Source organism: Eumetopias jubatus, unplaced genomic scaffold, assembly GCF_037043125.1.
Source record: "Eumetopias jubatus isolate StellerSeaLion01/CBP00866 unplaced genomic scaffold, mEumJub1_p1.0 scaffold_8, whole genome shotgun sequence".
In the NCBI taxonomy this organism is placed as follows: domain Eukaryota; kingdom Metazoa; phylum Chordata; class Mammalia; order Carnivora; family Otariidae; genus Eumetopias; species Eumetopias jubatus.
The window spans coordinates 98,133,137-98,150,421 of NW_028274814.1; the positions used below are offsets into that span (position 1 = coordinate 98,133,137).

Sequence of the window (17,285 nt, forward strand, 5' to 3'; positions counted from 1 at the left end):
TTCAAACATAACCCACCACAGTCTGAGATTTTCTTTATAGCACACCATGCTTCACTCAACAGTGTTTAGTGTTTTCCACCCTTTTAAGTTGTAACCATAAAGCAACGTGCTTTCTTTGAGTTTTGAAATGAAATTTAGGAAAAGATCAAATATGTGTTGTTTGGAAAGTTATGAAAAATAACATCTAGGATTAATAGTATAGCAATTCAGAAATGAATACAAATTTTAGATATGCTTGGTAATTTGTCATTTTTATTTTGTTTTTGTGACAATATATACATTTTAGTTGTGTGCATACACAATCATGCAGACATAGATACACACACACAGAAAGAGCAAAAACATTCTTGGGAAAAATACCCGGAAGACTGTTTCAAAAGTTTTACAAAATGCCCGAGTGTTTGTATTCCCCCCAGTACCTTATAGTTAACTCTTGCATCTGAACAGCTGTGTGATTCAGTGTCTGTCATGTAGGAAGTTCCCCATAGGGATGTGGCATTGACTGTAAACAACATGCAGGTATCAATATGAACCTCTTTTTCTTGTACTGTAGAGACTTTTGCTAAAACTCAAATATTGAAGCATACCATAGAAATGTTATCATCATTTCTAGTTCCACTATTTAGAAGAATACAGTTTAAATAAATGCAAAAGTGTATTTATTTATATTAGGGGCAAATAATATTTCACATTTTATGATCATGCTTTAAAAAGACACATTTATCCTTGAGAAACATCGTCAATTTTGTATATTTCTTGCCCTTTAACGGATACTTACTTGACTTCACAATTTAGTTGACCCAACTCAATGTGGAAGATATTTACCAGAAAGTCAAGTTCATAAGGTTAATCTCTGTCTTTCCCATAGACTGATTTGATTCCTTTCATTTTACTTTGGTCTAATCCTGTTTGATCCAATTCAACAGCAATTTCTGGAATGCCTTCCTTTTCTAGGCTTCTTCAAGATCTTAGGTTTACAAATATGAACCCATAGATAATAATTTGAGAGTCAGATGCATAGTCAAGCATTATTGTCTCTTAACTAATTTTTTCAATTAATCAAAAAAGAGTCATTATTTTCAGAGAACAGCTGTTAAAGAAATATATATCAATTCTCTTTGTCTTCCTCACAGTAATACCATTATTAAATATTTGCCATATTCTTAGTATTATGTTAAGAGCTTGGAGGTCTTTGATAAAGAGCATAAGTGGGTTATGTTCATTTACTTCTACTTTAAAAACCATATGTTTGGCTACTATAGGTTATTGATTCCCTGACCAACTGTGTGGATTCCACTGTGGTACAGCTTAGTGTCTCTACGTAGTTGGCACTCAAAAATATTTCGCTGATTTAAACACATTATTTCAACTTTGGCCATTAGTGTAAAATTGTTAATTTCTTCTACTCTTCCACTTAGATTTGTTACTATTACTGATTTGTATTTATTGTGAATGAGAAATGAAATGATAAAATAATCAAATTCTATGTAATAGATTTAGAGGAGATGCCCTCTCTTCCCATGCCCCCCAAAACATATTCATTACATTTGTAATTATATAATCCCGGATATGTTTCCTGAAAAATTCTCAATTCTCTGTTTACTTTCCCAATTACAGAGCTCAAACAGTGTCTCTTCCATAAAATAAAAAATATTTTTTACATACTAAATATTGTTGGCTACCCATGCTGTTAATGGTGCAATGATCGGTCAACGTAATCTGGCTATACTTCAGGGAAAGAAACAAAATGTAGTCACTGAATTTATTGTAAGACCATCCAGATTATCTCTGGCTAGTCATTTGAGATTAAATTGATACTACTTCAAGTACAAGTATAGGCTTCCATTTTTACCCTATAAAAAGTCAAATTCTAGAAAATGCTTCTTTTAATAACTGAGACTCATGACTGATCCCTGAACGTTGGTTGATGATTTCACACATCAGTGTGGAAATTTCATTTCAGAAAATAGAGCATTAAGTGTGTTTGACACTATTCTTTGTCCTGATCTGGACTTTAGGGGTATCTGATTAGTTTCACCTTTCATTCCTGCTTTGCTGAGTAACTTTAGGTGTGCTGTATTAACCTATCTGTAAAATGTGATAATACTACTTATTAGGATAGTTATGTGAAAAAATAAGGATAATGTTGACATGTAAATGCATGAAGCCACTGAAATGTGTATTAATTTAACATAGAAACAAGTAGAAAGGAGTTATTTTGAGACTTAATCAATATATGGTGTAGCTCTGATTTATTGATTTTAGCTACTTTTTATTCTGTAATGTAAAATGCGAATCTTTTTTTATTTTGCAAGATAAATTGTTTTGTTGAAAGTCCCCCTTTTGTATTGAAATTAAAACTCTTACAGGCTAAGTCTGCTTAGTGGCATTGAAGAAGTGAATTCATCTTCTTGACTTATTCCTTACTTTTGTGACGGTAATTTTTTTATTTCCCCTAAAGAGAATAATAGAAATCATGCAGAAGGTGCATAGCAAATGTTGTTTGTTTATTTGTTATAACCATTTTTATTCTTAAAGCTTCTATTTTACTTTGCAGTTACTTGTGGCAGATTCCATTAACTATTGTGGTAGGAAATAGAAGCCATGTGTCTTCAGAAGCAATTATTTGGGTGTCTAACAAATCAGGTAAAATATATATGCTCCCCTCAGGAACCATTTGGTTTCAGATAATTGTTTAGCAACTTAACCTCTGGTTTCAGCTGTTGTAAACATGTGAATAAAGACAAATTAGAAAGAGAATATAAAAGAATGATAATCTCCTCTACAAAATTAAGTATAATATAGTATAGTTTGTACACAGTCTAATTTTAGTCTGCCTATATAATTCTTAAGTTTATTTGTGTCATTGATAGTAAAGAGAAAATTTAAAACAAGGCATCTGTAGTACTAATTTTAGCTGTTTTAAACTGTATCATTTTATAATCCCAAATGTAATTAAATTATAATCATAACTCCCAGTAAAACAGTATGCCAAATAATGAAACACAGGCCACATTTTCAATTCCATTTTCCTGCTATCTTCTTTTTTGCCAGACTGGCTCTTTAAAGAATGGACAAGGCGATATTCTCCATAAAATTAGATAATTATAGGGACAGAAGGGAGGGGACTTGATAGGTCATCAAAGCATCACCTAAACTAGGGTCAATTCTCAAGGAGCAGAGAAAGATGAGATTCTATTCTGTTTCTAAATGTCTTCAAATAAGATAGCGACCTATTTCAATTCACTGTCAGAAAGCTATTTCTTTGAATCCAATCTAAATCCTTCATGCTAGATGTGAAACAGGTCTCTTTAATTTCTGTTTTCTATTGAACTGGAGAAAAAGCCAATTAATCATCTTTTATATAACATTTTATTTAGATTTAGATGGTCAAGTATGTCCACGTTTTTTCTACTCCTTTCTTGTGTTCTGTTAATTGATGTTATCTTATTTCATAACCACTATGAGCAGCTACAATCTCCTTTTTGCAATAAGTAAGGTAAAATTAGTAAATAACAAAATAAACATTGTGTCTGCCCCTCAGTCTTGCTATTATAAGGGAGATGTAAGTGCTCAAAGTACATATATACAAGAAAAAGTTCTTATAGCAAAATCTAATCTGCATACCAGAAATATAAATGCTTGTATTTTCAGTTGAATTTTTATTCAAATTTTCGTGTTGTTGTATTTTTAACACATAATCACATATTATGAAAATATGTGCTTTTATTTATATACATTGTGTATAAAAGATTCATAAGTAATGTAGTGATGAATTGAAATGCTTATTTTAAAATTTACTGGTGTTTCTCCTTTTAAAATTGCTTATTATAATCTATTCTTCTCATTTCTTAAGAGTTAGCATTTATATGATTCTTAATTCACTTACTGTATTATTTGTTTTTTTAACCGCTCTTTTACTTTCATGTAGTTGTTTTGTTTATCTACATAATTTGTTATGAAATGATGAGTGAAAACAGTGAGTCATTAACCTAATGATCTAACTATTAGATCCTCCATGGGATTGCTAGAAACATGAAATAGAACAATTTTCAGAAACCAAGTAAAACATTTCTCATTGAGGGGTACAGTGGAAATGGGACAATTACAAGGGTGCAAAGATACTGATTAAAAGTCAGGATCAGGCCAAAACGTCACTTTTAGAGAGTGGATCTAGGCAAGTCTGATTCTTCATCAATATTTTCCCCACGTCCTTTTCCTCTAACTCCCTAGTTAATTGTATGCTTTTATTCATGGTATCCTCTTGTTTCACGTAGAGTATACGCAGAATAGTGTCACAGCTTTTCTTGACCAATAACCACAGGTGTATTTGAGAGGTTGTTTCCATTTGTAGTCTCATTATTAATCAGGAATAATAACAACATGATATTTCAAAGCATACATTTGCCTAAAATGTCACCTATATTAATATACATGTCATGCTTACTACATAGTGTGTGCAGTGCATGACTCTGTGTAAATTAATATTTACATTGACTCTGATAATTGAGTTGTGCCACCTACAGTGTGTCAGTTTCCATTAAATCACAGCAGAGCCTTCTGGTTGATGGAACATTGTCCCGATAGAAGTGTTGAAGCTTTTGTGGAGAATGACTATACCAAGTAAATATTTCTTGAAAACATTATAAATATGTAAATCTGGAAGAAGCTTCCAAGAGGGACCTAAAAGAAAGACAACCATTCTGTTTTCCCTGTTCAGTCTCATTCTGTCTTTAGTTTTGTCTTAAATCCCTTCATTATGATGACAAATAAAAAACTGACACAAGGCACAGACTGGGGGAAAGAAAAGATTGTTAACTCTTGTCTCCTTTCATGAGTTATTACCTCTCTCTCTCTCTCTTTTTTTTCAAAATACAGTTAACTAGGGACACCTGGGTGGCTCAACTCCTAGTTTCAGCTCAGGTCATGATCTCAGGGTCTTGAGATCAAGCCCTGCATTGGGCACTGCACTCAGCGGAGAGTCTGGTAGAGATTCTCTCCTTCTGCCCCTACCCCCCTCTCTAAAAGTAAATAAATCAATCGAAATAAAAAATATAGTTAACTAATATCAATAATAATATCAATAATGTTTTTTCCATAAAAACATTAAGAAAATATTCTGGTCAATTCTTATCAACATTAAGTCTACCTTTTAGTTGTAACAATAGCATCAATGTTTTTGTAATTTTTCATTATAAGTCACATAGATTTGATCCCTCCCCAGGTATTAAAGCACAGTCATGGTGAATAATATAAAGTATAAATTTGATTTGAATCATCATATACTCTTGACACTTCCATTTTTTAAACCCTTTGGATGAATATCGAATTAATTCCAAGTTAAGGTGTAGTTCCTTCTAGCCTAAAATAGTTTTTAAATCAACTTTTAAATTACTGAAAGCAGGTAAAAGGATTTATCTTTTTTGTTTTTACTACTGAGATACTGAGAATGCAGATGTTTATAAATGTAACAGTTTGTATGGTGACAATGAATGTGTAATGGAAGGGAATAAATTTAATGCCAAATGTTAGGAAAGAAAAGATTCAAAATAAAAGGGAAATTGATGCTGAAATTACAAATAAACATTAAAAAATAATGTAATGATATAGTGCTTGCCTTAAGCATTGTTTTATATAAGACTTGCAAGCCTTTAGAATGAGTTATTTTTATCCCCATTTTACAAATGAGGAAGTTAAGGCTTGAGAAATAACTTGCCTAAATTGTCTTAGGAGCTTGGTTTTCTTTTCTAAATGTATTCCCTCTAAACCACACACACACACACACACACACACACACACACACACACACACAGACACATGTAGATTTTAAAATTTTGGTAGGTTGCTTTGCTGATGTGCCAATTACTCAATATGTTGCCATTGTATTCATACACATGGTTTTTTATAGGTGCTGTAGAGCATTTTCTAATTTGATTCTCACACAAGTCCAGTGAGAAGACCAATATGTGTTATACCTGAGTTTGTTTTACAATGCTACCCTTGTTACTTTGGTTGACTTTTTGTTTATTTTAAATTCTGATTTTTCTGCAACCAGCCAATATTGAGGAGAAAGGCTTAAGATCTTCCTCTTTTTATTCGGAAAGTATAGAATATAAAACCAAAATATTACAAAATTCCAAATACTCTGTGCCTTGATATAATCTAAATTTTGTGCCATTTTGGATACATTCTACATACAATTTTAAGTTATTATTACTAACATTGAAAATATAACTTCCATACTTTTTATATTGGTACTCATCACATATCATACCTCATTAGGCCATTGGAAAAGGTCTCTTTAGAATTCATTGCTTGCCATTAGTTAATTTGAAGAACATTTTAAAGATATAATTAACTAGAATGAAAAAGACATTTAAAAATCTATTACAAAATCTTTTCAGGGAATCATTTCTCCAAAGATTTCATTTATAACAAAGGCATAAAAATATTCATGAACAGTAATAACCTGCAGGTTTTAGTTATCAATTTAATGATAGCATACTTAAAAACAATAGATGCCTGCCTTTTTTATTCTCATCAGACGAAATAGAAGTTATAGGGATTGTTTTTCTATTTTAATTTGTCTCTCTTCTACCTGTAAGTTGTTGAATTCAGTAAGTTTATTTATTTTTTATTTTTTTATTATTTCTAGTTTCAAGTTTCTATTTAAATTCCGGTTAGTTAACATACAGTGTAATATTAGTTTCAGGAGTAAAATTTAGCGATTCATCACTTACATATAACACCCAGTGCTCATCACAACACGTGCCCTCCTTAATGCCCATCACCAATTTAGAGCCAAGTCAAATTGTGCCAGCTCTCTAAAATGTGAACAAGAAATAACTTCAAAAAATAGACTTGGGATGCCTGGGTGGCTCAGTCGTTAAGCGTCTGCCTTCGGCTCAGGTCATGGCCCCAGGGTCCTGGGATTGAGCCCCACATCGGGCTCCCTGCTCAGCGGGAGGCCTGCTTCTCCCTCTCCCACTCTCCCTGCTTGTGTTCCCTCTCTCGCTGTCTCTCTATCTGTCAGATAAATAAATAAAATCTTTAAAAAAAAATAGACTTAATATCATAGGATTCCATGACTGTTTCAGAATTGTAAAAACATAAATCATATATTCATATATTAAACTTGATTCTTGAATATTATAATTTCTTCAAAAAATAACCACTTCTTAGTTGAAAATGATCAAATTTACTCTTAACCCAAGTGAATTTAGTATATGTGCTGCCAAAGCAAGCACCTAGCCCAAGTGGATTTAATCACAATATGTGTTGTTATAAAATCCTCATATTATTGAAGATAGCGTTAGGATTACTCAAGAGAAACAGTATCCTCAATATTTTAATCTTAATTTTTTTCACTGAATTGTTATCAAACCTTGATAACAAGGTGAATTTGGACATGATTAATTGAAACCTCTCTTCATATGGTTTAGTTTTTTAAAATGTCTTATCTTTTGTTAATTATTTTTTATTTTTATATCTGTAAAATGGGGTGACATTCCAAAACTTCAAAGGAATTGTGTAGATAAGCACATTAAAGTTTTGAAAAATATACAAAAACAAAGTATCAGAAAGTTGGGAAACTATTAATATTTTAGAGCAATATCTGATAGATTTTTTTTTAAGTACCAGAGATGAAGCCTGGTAAAATTTCACACAGAAGAAAACAGTTCCTTCTTCTACTGAGCCATAGAATTGGAAGGGACCTTAAATGCTATTTATTAGTTGGCCCTTACATTATATGAGTGGCCTAAGTTCAAACATTTAAGTGTAGGAGAACTGGAACAAAAATCTCACTATCCTGCTCCTGTTCTAATTCTTATTTCCAATGCTGTGTCCCTCTTTTTCAAAACAATGTAAGAATGTGAGAGATATATACCATATCACAGTAAAAGTGCTATACCATCTTGTATCAATAGAATATAATGTAGTAAAAAGGACACCCAAGTCAGGAGACCTGAGACAGACCATTTCCTGCTTTCTTGGACAATTTGATTAACCTGTCTGAGCCTTGTTTTTTTATCTGTTCCAACAGATACTATTTATAAAAGTGGCAAAAAGCTGACATACCATCTGAAACATTAAAGATTAGATTTTTATGTTCAGCATACATTTTTGGTTTTACTGCACATTTATAAAAATTGGCAAAATATAACAGGCATTAGATTAAGAAGCCCACCCCATTTCAAAGCCCACCTCATTTCAGCCATTAATAGTCATTAATGTTCACCCAGTGATTTTTGTGGTCACACCCTCTTCCTGTGTGGCTTCTACTTGAGACTATAGAGTTAGTGTTTCAAAAAGAGAAAGAAAAAGAAAACCTGTTTTGTAGCCTGATGCGTAAAAAACCTTGATAACAAGGTGAGAATTGGAGATTGTGTGTCTCACTCAGAACTGACACAAATGGACTTCTGTGATGCAGTTTCTGGTTTTGAGTCATTGTGGAAATTACGTGTCCCGGTGTGTGGTGTGTGTGTGTGTGTGTGTGTGTGTGTGTGTGTGTGTGTGTGTGTAAAATATAAATTTTAAGTAAACTTAATACATTTCATAACTTCTATGAACCATGAATCCTGAGGACATCCACGAAATGATTAGAATTGTAAGCTATGGTTCTGTGAAGTCAACAGAGGCTGCCATTAAGGTGAATGGAGTTCTCCATCTGTACCATATTGTGAAGGAGTTAAATATATAAGTTATAAGATTGCTTTTACTGGCTTCCTTTAAATGAATTAGCTGGGGAATATAATCAAGTTACCATTTTCCAAAATTATTCCAATAAACAGAATTTATTATCTTTGTTCTAATTATATGTAGAAATATTAGAGTCTTAAATGAGTTGCCTTTTTCCAACATTATTGATGATGCTGGAAAGTCTGCTATTTATTAATTCTTCCAAAAAAGCACAAGAAAAAAGGCAAGAAACAATAGTGACTTTAAAATAAATGAGCCCTGTTATTTTAATCACTTTCTTAACTGAATAAAATAAGTAGAATGTGCACCTAAAACCTTTTCTTCTATTCTAGCCCCATATTTAAATACAATCTAACTAGAAGCACATAAATACAGATTTCTTGGTGACATTTATCTTGAGAAGGACATTGTGTATATATAGGTAATGGGGTTTTATCAAGAACAAAGAGTGTTAATTATAAGAAAACAATTAATTGAGGTAATAATGGGTAACCAACTAAAGGTTTTCTAGTGAATTCTAGATACAGTAATGAATTGATTAAAGAGTAGATTTCAATTAGGTATTTATGATGGTGTTATCTTTTAATCATTGGTACTATAATATCTATTATTTAGAAAATAAACTTCATCTCATTTTAACCCATAAATTTAAAATCTGTTTTACTCCAAAAAATGTTGTTTTCAGAGCACCACAGAATAACTTTGGACAAAGGAAGCTGGTTGCTGGGGAATATCAATCAAACTGGCTATTTTAGAGTCAACTATGATTTAAGGAATTGGAGATTATTAATTGATCAGTTAATCAGGAACCATGAGGTAAACTGGATTTACTCATCAAAGATCTGTTTCGATAGGTGAACACCTGCCACTTTAATCCTGATTCTTTTTTTTTTCCCCTGGTTGATCTCATAGGTTCTCTCTGTCAGTAACAGAGCAGGTTTGATTGACGATGCCTTCAGCCTGGCCAGGTATGTTTTCCAGTGGATCTTCACAAGAAAACTGATGTCTGTAAGGCTTCCTCTATTAAGCTAAATATTACATATTTTGAATAAGAAGCCTTTTAAGAACAATTTCTGTCTCACTTTTTTTTGTATTTGCATATGAATTATAATCAGTATCCCAAACTCTTGATCAATAGTAGCCATAAGGTATTTCTGAGTCAGGAGAAGCTTGATCAATTTTCACTGTAAGTTCAATTTAACACTGGAGATTAATAATCCCTTCCCAATTTCATTAATGAACTCTACAAAATGACCATTGTGCCATATTTAATTTTTGATGGAAAATACCTTCAAGCAACAGCAATTTTTCCCTAACATATACTCATATATCTTTTTTTAATGTTTTTTGAATGTGATTCATTATGAGAAGCTTGTGCTGCAAGACAGAAATAAATATTCCATGGAGTAAAGCTGTTCTGGACAAAATGTATATCAATCTTAGAGCAGAAGACTTTAGTTGTGCTTGTTATAGTAATATTTACATTATTTGCATCATCAGATTTATAATGTGAAAATGAGTTATTCCTTTGAATAGTCACTAAACAGTTATTTCTTTAAAATAATGTTGATTGTAAACCCAAGCTATTTACTCAATGTTGAGATTAAACAGTAAAATAAACTCAGTCCTTTTAGTATTTTGAATTGTTTCACATCCAAGTGCAATTTTAATTTTAATAATCCAATGTTATTGGGCAGAAATTTAGAAATAATAGTGGTATGGGAAGGCCCACCAAGATAGCAATGTATGGAGGTAATGAGTAAGATATAGTTTTGACTCTACAGTAAGATATGAAGACTGAGTATTCAGTATCACATGAAGATTACTTTGACATAGAAGTTTAAAAAAGGTCAGAAAGATAGTAAGACAGTGTACTTAATGTAACATTGCATTGAAAGAGAAGCAGGAAAAGGAGACAATTATGTTGAGAGCACCACAAGGAAAGGTTTGAGAACTAGAAGAGACCTCATACCACCAGCTACTTAAACACTCATAAGGGTCCAGACACTGTTCTAACTGTTGTACTGTAGCAATTTAATTCTCACAACCTTATGAAATATGTAGATATGTATTGTTATTATCACATTATTATTATTCCCATTTTATAGGTAAGGAACTGAGGCTCAGAGAAGTCAAGTATCATGTTTTAAGTCACACAGCTAGTAATTGATAGGACCAGAGCTTTGTCCAGATAGTCTGGCTACAGAGCCCAATGATGTTAACTCTTTCATTATATGTATTCACATGAACGACCATTTCAAATCCCATCAGTCTTTCTATATTGCCTGGTTCTTTAATTATAATAATTAAATTAATTAAATTACTATTACTGCTGATATATATATATATATTCATGTGAATTCTTTTGGATTTGAAATGATGGTGAGAAAGCATATAAGTAGTAAATGTCCAAAAGTTGGAGAGCATATGAAAATTGAAAGGAGGGGATCTTTGACTCATCTGCATTAAATTATTTTTTAATGGAATATTTTATTTAATAATGGTGGGTGAATTTTTTTTTCAAAAATTAAATTCCTTGTTGACTAAGACAGAACATTGCTTTCAATTCCAGTTTTGGAAGCCTTAAATATTTGAAGTAAATAATTTCATTATCATTTATACAAATTCACCAGGAAAATATGCAAATCTCATTGAATATATATTAAAATTTGTTTTACTGATAATGAGATAATTATCCTATTAGTATGCAAGTGAATAAATACAAAATCAGATTTATACAGGCAAATGCCCAGCACTCGGATTTGAAGGTTATCATAGGTCACTGTTTCCTAGTAAATGTTTCATAGTTTTGCTACCAGTCTGTATCAACTTTCTTTCAGTTTCAGAAGCATAGCATGCTCTTCTTGGCTTCTTTAAAGATAGCAAGTAGGAAAAAAAGCAAATATTTATTAAAACGTATGTTCCAGGTACTATACTGAGGCTTTTATGAATGGCCTTGTGCAATTTTCTCAGTAAACCCTTGGAATGGATGTGGTTACTCTAGAGGTTAAGGGGAGTTAAGTCATTTAGCTAAAGGTTGCACAGCTTTTAAGTGAGGGGCAGAGGTGAGATTCAACAGCAAACACTGGCACAGCAGAGCCCATGACTTCAAGTCAGAGTGACTTTGCCCATTATGTGAAATTCCTTCCCACTCCCATTCCCTCTTATCTGTTGGGAATATTATTATTCACTATAAAAAAAATTCACTTTCACTCCCGTGCCTTAAATCTGTCTTCTCCAATTAGAATAAGGTAACATCCCATGAATCTGTATTGTAGCAGTTGTCACTTTGTAGTTCAATCCCTTTCTGAGCCCCTGATGGGTTTTGGGTAACTTTGAAGATAGGGCCTTGTCTCATCTTTGTACTACTACTGCCTCACTTAATCTTTAGCACAAGACTGTATCAGTATTTATTTGTTGCATGAATTGGTAATTAATTATTAATTACTCAGACTATAAACTTTCATGCCTATTATTTTTTTGTGCAGTTAAGTAAACATATTCTTGGGTACTCTTTTTATAGTTGTTTTTTTAAAATATATAAAAACCACATGAATGCATTCTAGTTGTACAAGATTAAAACAAAAGAGCAATACAATGTGAAAAATTTCTTTTACTCTCCTCCATGCCTTCCCATCATATTTATCCTCCTCACAGATAAAATTATCAATATTTGGTGTGTATCAATCCAGCCGTTTTTCCTCTACATTTCCATAGAGTTTGATTTTTTTCTTTTCATGCACAGAAATGCATTCTGTTCTGAGACTCATTTCTACAAATTAGTCTGGGGAGCTTTATTCCATTGTTTCTAATTTTTCACTATTATAATCAAGACTGCCATGAGATCCTTGAGTGGTCTTTTGTTGTGCATACATGTATTTTTAGAGGATAGATACCTGCAAGTGGAATTTTGGGTTCACAAAGTATAAAGTTTTTGATACATAGTACAAATTGTATTCCAAAAACTTTACCATTTTAGCCCTCCATCAACCATGTATGAGAGGGTTTAGTCCCCTCAAACCCTCCATAATGATGACTCATAGGCATTTATTAAGTTTTTGACAGTTTGAGAGTTTTGACAAGTTGCTGCAGTGCTAGTTAAATTAGCTTGCTCATCTTTTCATACACATTTGCTATTTGTATTTTTTCTTCTGTGAATTATTACCTGATTTAAAAAAAAAGGATTAAAAACCTAACAGGAAAAGGGCACGATATTTTTCCTACTATATTTTTCTATATATTTTGGATGTATTAGGATATTAATTATTTTTGTAGCATACATTTTTAGAGTATTTTTCTCTTAATACTATGTCATTTTTTTTTACTTTGTGATGTATTACATCATTCAAAGGTGTTTAATTTATATGTCTAGTCATCCCTTTGTAACTTCCTAGTTCTCTGATTCTGTCTCACTTAGAAGCACTTCTCTATCTGAAGATTTTGAAAATATTGCATTTTTTAAAACGTTTTGTTTTTACATCTATCTACTCAGCCCTGCCTCCTCTAATTAATTTTTTTTGTATAGAATGGAGTAGGGGGTCTAATTTTCTTTCACAAAAATACATTTTTTTAAAAAGATTTAATTATTTATTTTAGAGAGAGAGAGAGGAGGAGGGAAGGGTAAAGGGAGAGAGAGAATCTCAAGCAGACTCCCTCGCTGAGCATGGAGCCTGACATGGGGCTCAATTTCATGACCCTGAGATTATGACTTGAGCCGAAATCAAGCATCAGATTCTTGACTGACTGAGCCACCAGGAACCCCTCACATTAATACATTTTTAACCAATTATTTCCATCTTACTTAAAAGGAGTTCCTTATTCATACATTTGAAGTGATATGTTTATCTTAATGCAAGTGGTCATATTTTAGGGAATTGATTTGACTCTGTTTATTTGGTTCTTTGTTCTTTTCTGAGCTCCTGTCATATTTTTCTAATTAGTTTATTTAGCTTTATAGCATGTTGTGGTTGAAAAAGTTTTCTTTTGTTCTTTTCAAAATATTACATCTTTTCTCTTCAATATATATTTTAGAATCAGTTTGACAAAGCCCATTTAAAATTCCTGCTGTAGTTATGACTCAATATGCATTGTATTTATACATTAATTTTTAAGAATTAACATCTTTTCAAATGTAAGCTTTCAATATTAAGACATGCTACTTCTCACCATTTATTCAGGTCCCTAAGTCAAGTTTTATGATTTTATGTACATGATTCTGGTAACGTTATATTATTTCCTCATTTTTTATGGTATCTGCTTCTATATGTAGGAAATGGCACTGCTTCTGCACATATGTATTATGATTTTCATTGCTTGTGTATAAGGAATCAATCGTTTGCAAATGTCATTGTGTTATGACTCGAACATTGAAATTAGTGATGAAAATGCCTACATTTTTGTTGTTGATGGATGTTCATGTTTGGTTTTGGTTTTTGTTTTGATAAAGCATTATTAGATTGGGTGACATAAAATGAACAAGATACATTCCTTGTCTTCAATGAATTCACAGTCTAGCAGGGATGATACACAGTAGGTAATTATATTCAGTATATAAGGGCTATGAATAAAATATTATGAAAGCATTGGGAAGTAAAGAATTAAGCTTAGGAAGATTATGCAGGACATCATATGGGAAACAATATTAGAAGATTGAGTTTACTATGAAAATCCATTGAACGTTTAAAAGTAGGAGAATGAGAGTAGGAAGAGTGTAAGCTAGAGGAGGGACATCTGCGGGAGAGCCGTTAGGATAGTCACGACTCGGGCTGCCACTTGAGTGAAGCAGGGATTGAGGAAGAGTGGAATTAGCAGCTACAGAAGGTAGAACGCTTACTGAAGGCATTTGTTAACTTAAAATATGTGAGAGAAACTGAAAATTTAGAAGATTTGCAACAGGAAGTACAATAACCACTGGATTTGAATATTTAAAACTATTAATATGCTCTGAGTAAAATTTTAAGCTATAAAATGGTGCATCATTGGATCATGGACTTGTGTAGTATTTTGTTTGAATATTCAGGGGGTGCCTGGGTGGCTCAGTTGGTTAAGCGTCTGCCTTCGGCTCAGGTCATGATCTCAGGGTCCTGGGATCGAGCCCCGCATCGGGCTCCCTGCTCTGTGGAAAGCCCTCTCCTTCTGCCCCTCCCACTTGTACTCTCTCTTGCTTGCTCTGTTTCTCTCAAATAAAATAAATGAGACATTTTTTTAAAGAAAATATTCAAAATACATGAAAATTATTTGGAAAATTTATTCATATTCAAAAGAATTCAGAGAGAAGTTACCATCATCATCATCATCATCATCTTTGCTCTGGGCAGTTACTGCACTGATTTATTTATTTAGTGACCATTTTCCTGGAACATTCATTTATGAATGAACACATGCCAATTTGTTGCATTATTAATATCATAACTTTTTTTTGGCCTGCATTACATATTTTAAAAATTTCTGTTATAGGCTATTCAATTAAGGATCCAATCACTTAAAAAGCCTTAACAAGGGTACGTTATTATAATTAGTTTAAAAACTATGTTAAGGAATAAAACAGCAGTTATTTCATTTAAAATATTAGTGTTATATTAACAACAATTATAAGGGCCTGTATCTGGAGGTTATGAATGTCACAACTAGAAGTGCTCTAAGTGTTGGTGAGCAGTCATGGGTAGTGCTTAATATGTGTTTGACGCATATGTGAGTTAAAAAAATTAATGCATACATTTTTATCTACTTGTTTCGGAGTTTATAAATCTAAGATACGTTAGGAAAACTGGAAATTCAGTTTATGAACCAGTGCAAATATAATGGCTCATGAAGAAGCAAATTATGAGAACATCCAAAATCTACTCTTTCGTGTTGCTTTTATTTCTGAGCCCTGCTTTCAGGACTAGTAACAACATTGTTAAAATAACCTTAACAGTGTTTACAAATTGAGTGGTAGTAATCTGATCCTTGTGGAATTTCTTCCATTATGGTTTTATTAGTAGTTCTTCTATGTGTGGTACACACACACACACACACACACAGGAATATTACTCAGCCATCAAAAAGAATGAAATCTTGCCATTTGCAATGACATTGATGGAACCAGAGGGTATTATGCTAGGTGAAATAAATCAGGCAGAAAAAGACAAATAACCGTATGATTTCACTTCCATGTGGGACTTAAGATACAAAACAGATGAACATAGGGGAAGGGAAGGAACAATAAAATAAGATAAAAACAGAGAGGGAGGCAAACCATAGGAAACTCTTAACTCTAGGGAGCAAACTGAGGCTTGCTGGAGGGGAGGTGGGCAGAGTATGGGTAACTGGATAATGGGCATTAAGGAGGGCACGTGATGTAATGAGCACTGGGTGGTATATGCAACTGATGAACCACTAAACTCTACCCCTGAAACTAATAATACAATATATGTTAACTAACTTGAATTTAAATAAAATCTATGTCTTCTTGATTGCTCTCCTGTACCTTGTTTAAAGTTACTCTTGCAAAACATGTGTTGATCTTTCTTCAGTCAATGCAGAAAATAGCATGAGGTGCCTGAAAAGCAATTTCATCCTAATCAGACTAGATGAAGAGCAGCTTTTCATACTTTGATGGCTAGTTGTTTAAAGGTAATGTGCTGGCCTTTCATAGGTGAAATTGAGAAGGAATGACTTAGACATACTTTGTGAGAAATAGGTAGTAGGCTGGACTTTTTGTCCTGATTTCCCACTGTGTTCCGGAGATACCAGGACTACTTCACTTCCACTGAACACTGCTACACAAAACCTGGTTAAGGATCCTGGGTCCTTCTGATACTGTCTTCTGCTTTAAAAATTCTCATTTTATGAAGGATGTTTCATTTTGGAATTCTTTATTCAACGCCTACCTTTTCCCTTTTTTAAAGTTAAATGCTGTAAAATCTCAGCATCAACATTTTTCCTTCTTACTTGTGTTTTATAATGGAATCGTGAGAGTTATTAATAATAATAGAATGCTGATTAAAGTATATTTTATATTGTACTCACTGAGCAAGGAGAGAAGGATGATTCTTTAGTTGTTTGTATTAGGCTCATTTGGGGGAAGTATCCATGTATGATTATATTCTTATTTATCTTCTGTTAAGCCACCAGAATGTGTGTGCAAGAGGATTACAATTAAATATTTATGCAATCCTGAAAGTGATAAAATTGTTTATTGCAAAATAAGATTTATTGTCGGTTCTATGCTTCCGGTCTTCTGCCATTGACCAAAAGCTATTAAAATTACCTTGTAGTTATCCTCTCAGCCTTTCTAACCAGTGCGGATATTTCCACGCTACGAGCAGTGACTCACAGTGAGTCCACTTAGGGGCTTCATGGCCATACCTGCAAAATCACAACATTCTTCACTTCTCTGAGGCTGAGGATTCTAATTACCTATTTGTCATCATCAGCTAATGCTTCTCTTGAGATATACAAAAAATCACCTTATAACCCTCTCATTTTACACCTTTCTGCCTGCAATTATTTTAAAATTCATATCCCAAAGACGTCTAATTTAGTCTTAGTTAATGCAACACTTTGCCACCAATAAATGTTAAAAATACTTTGAGAGCATTTTC

At 32.7% G+C, this 17,285-nt stretch overlaps 1 protein-coding gene across 1 annotated transcript in view; it reads left to right on the forward strand.

The window, feature by feature from the left end:
- Window positions 1-17,285, forward strand: part of TRHDE (thyrotropin releasing hormone degrading enzyme) — a 362,338-nt gene that overhangs the window by 279,767 nt on the left and 65,286 nt on the right. Inside the window, exons 10-12 of the mRNA XM_028091339.2 lie at window positions 2,558-2,646; window positions 9,386-9,516; window positions 9,613-9,668. Of these exons, the coding sequence (XP_027947140.1) occupies window positions 2,558-2,646; window positions 9,386-9,516; window positions 9,613-9,668 (276 nt within the window). The remainder of the gene's footprint in view (window positions 1-2,557; window positions 2,647-9,385; window positions 9,517-9,612; window positions 9,669-17,285) is intronic.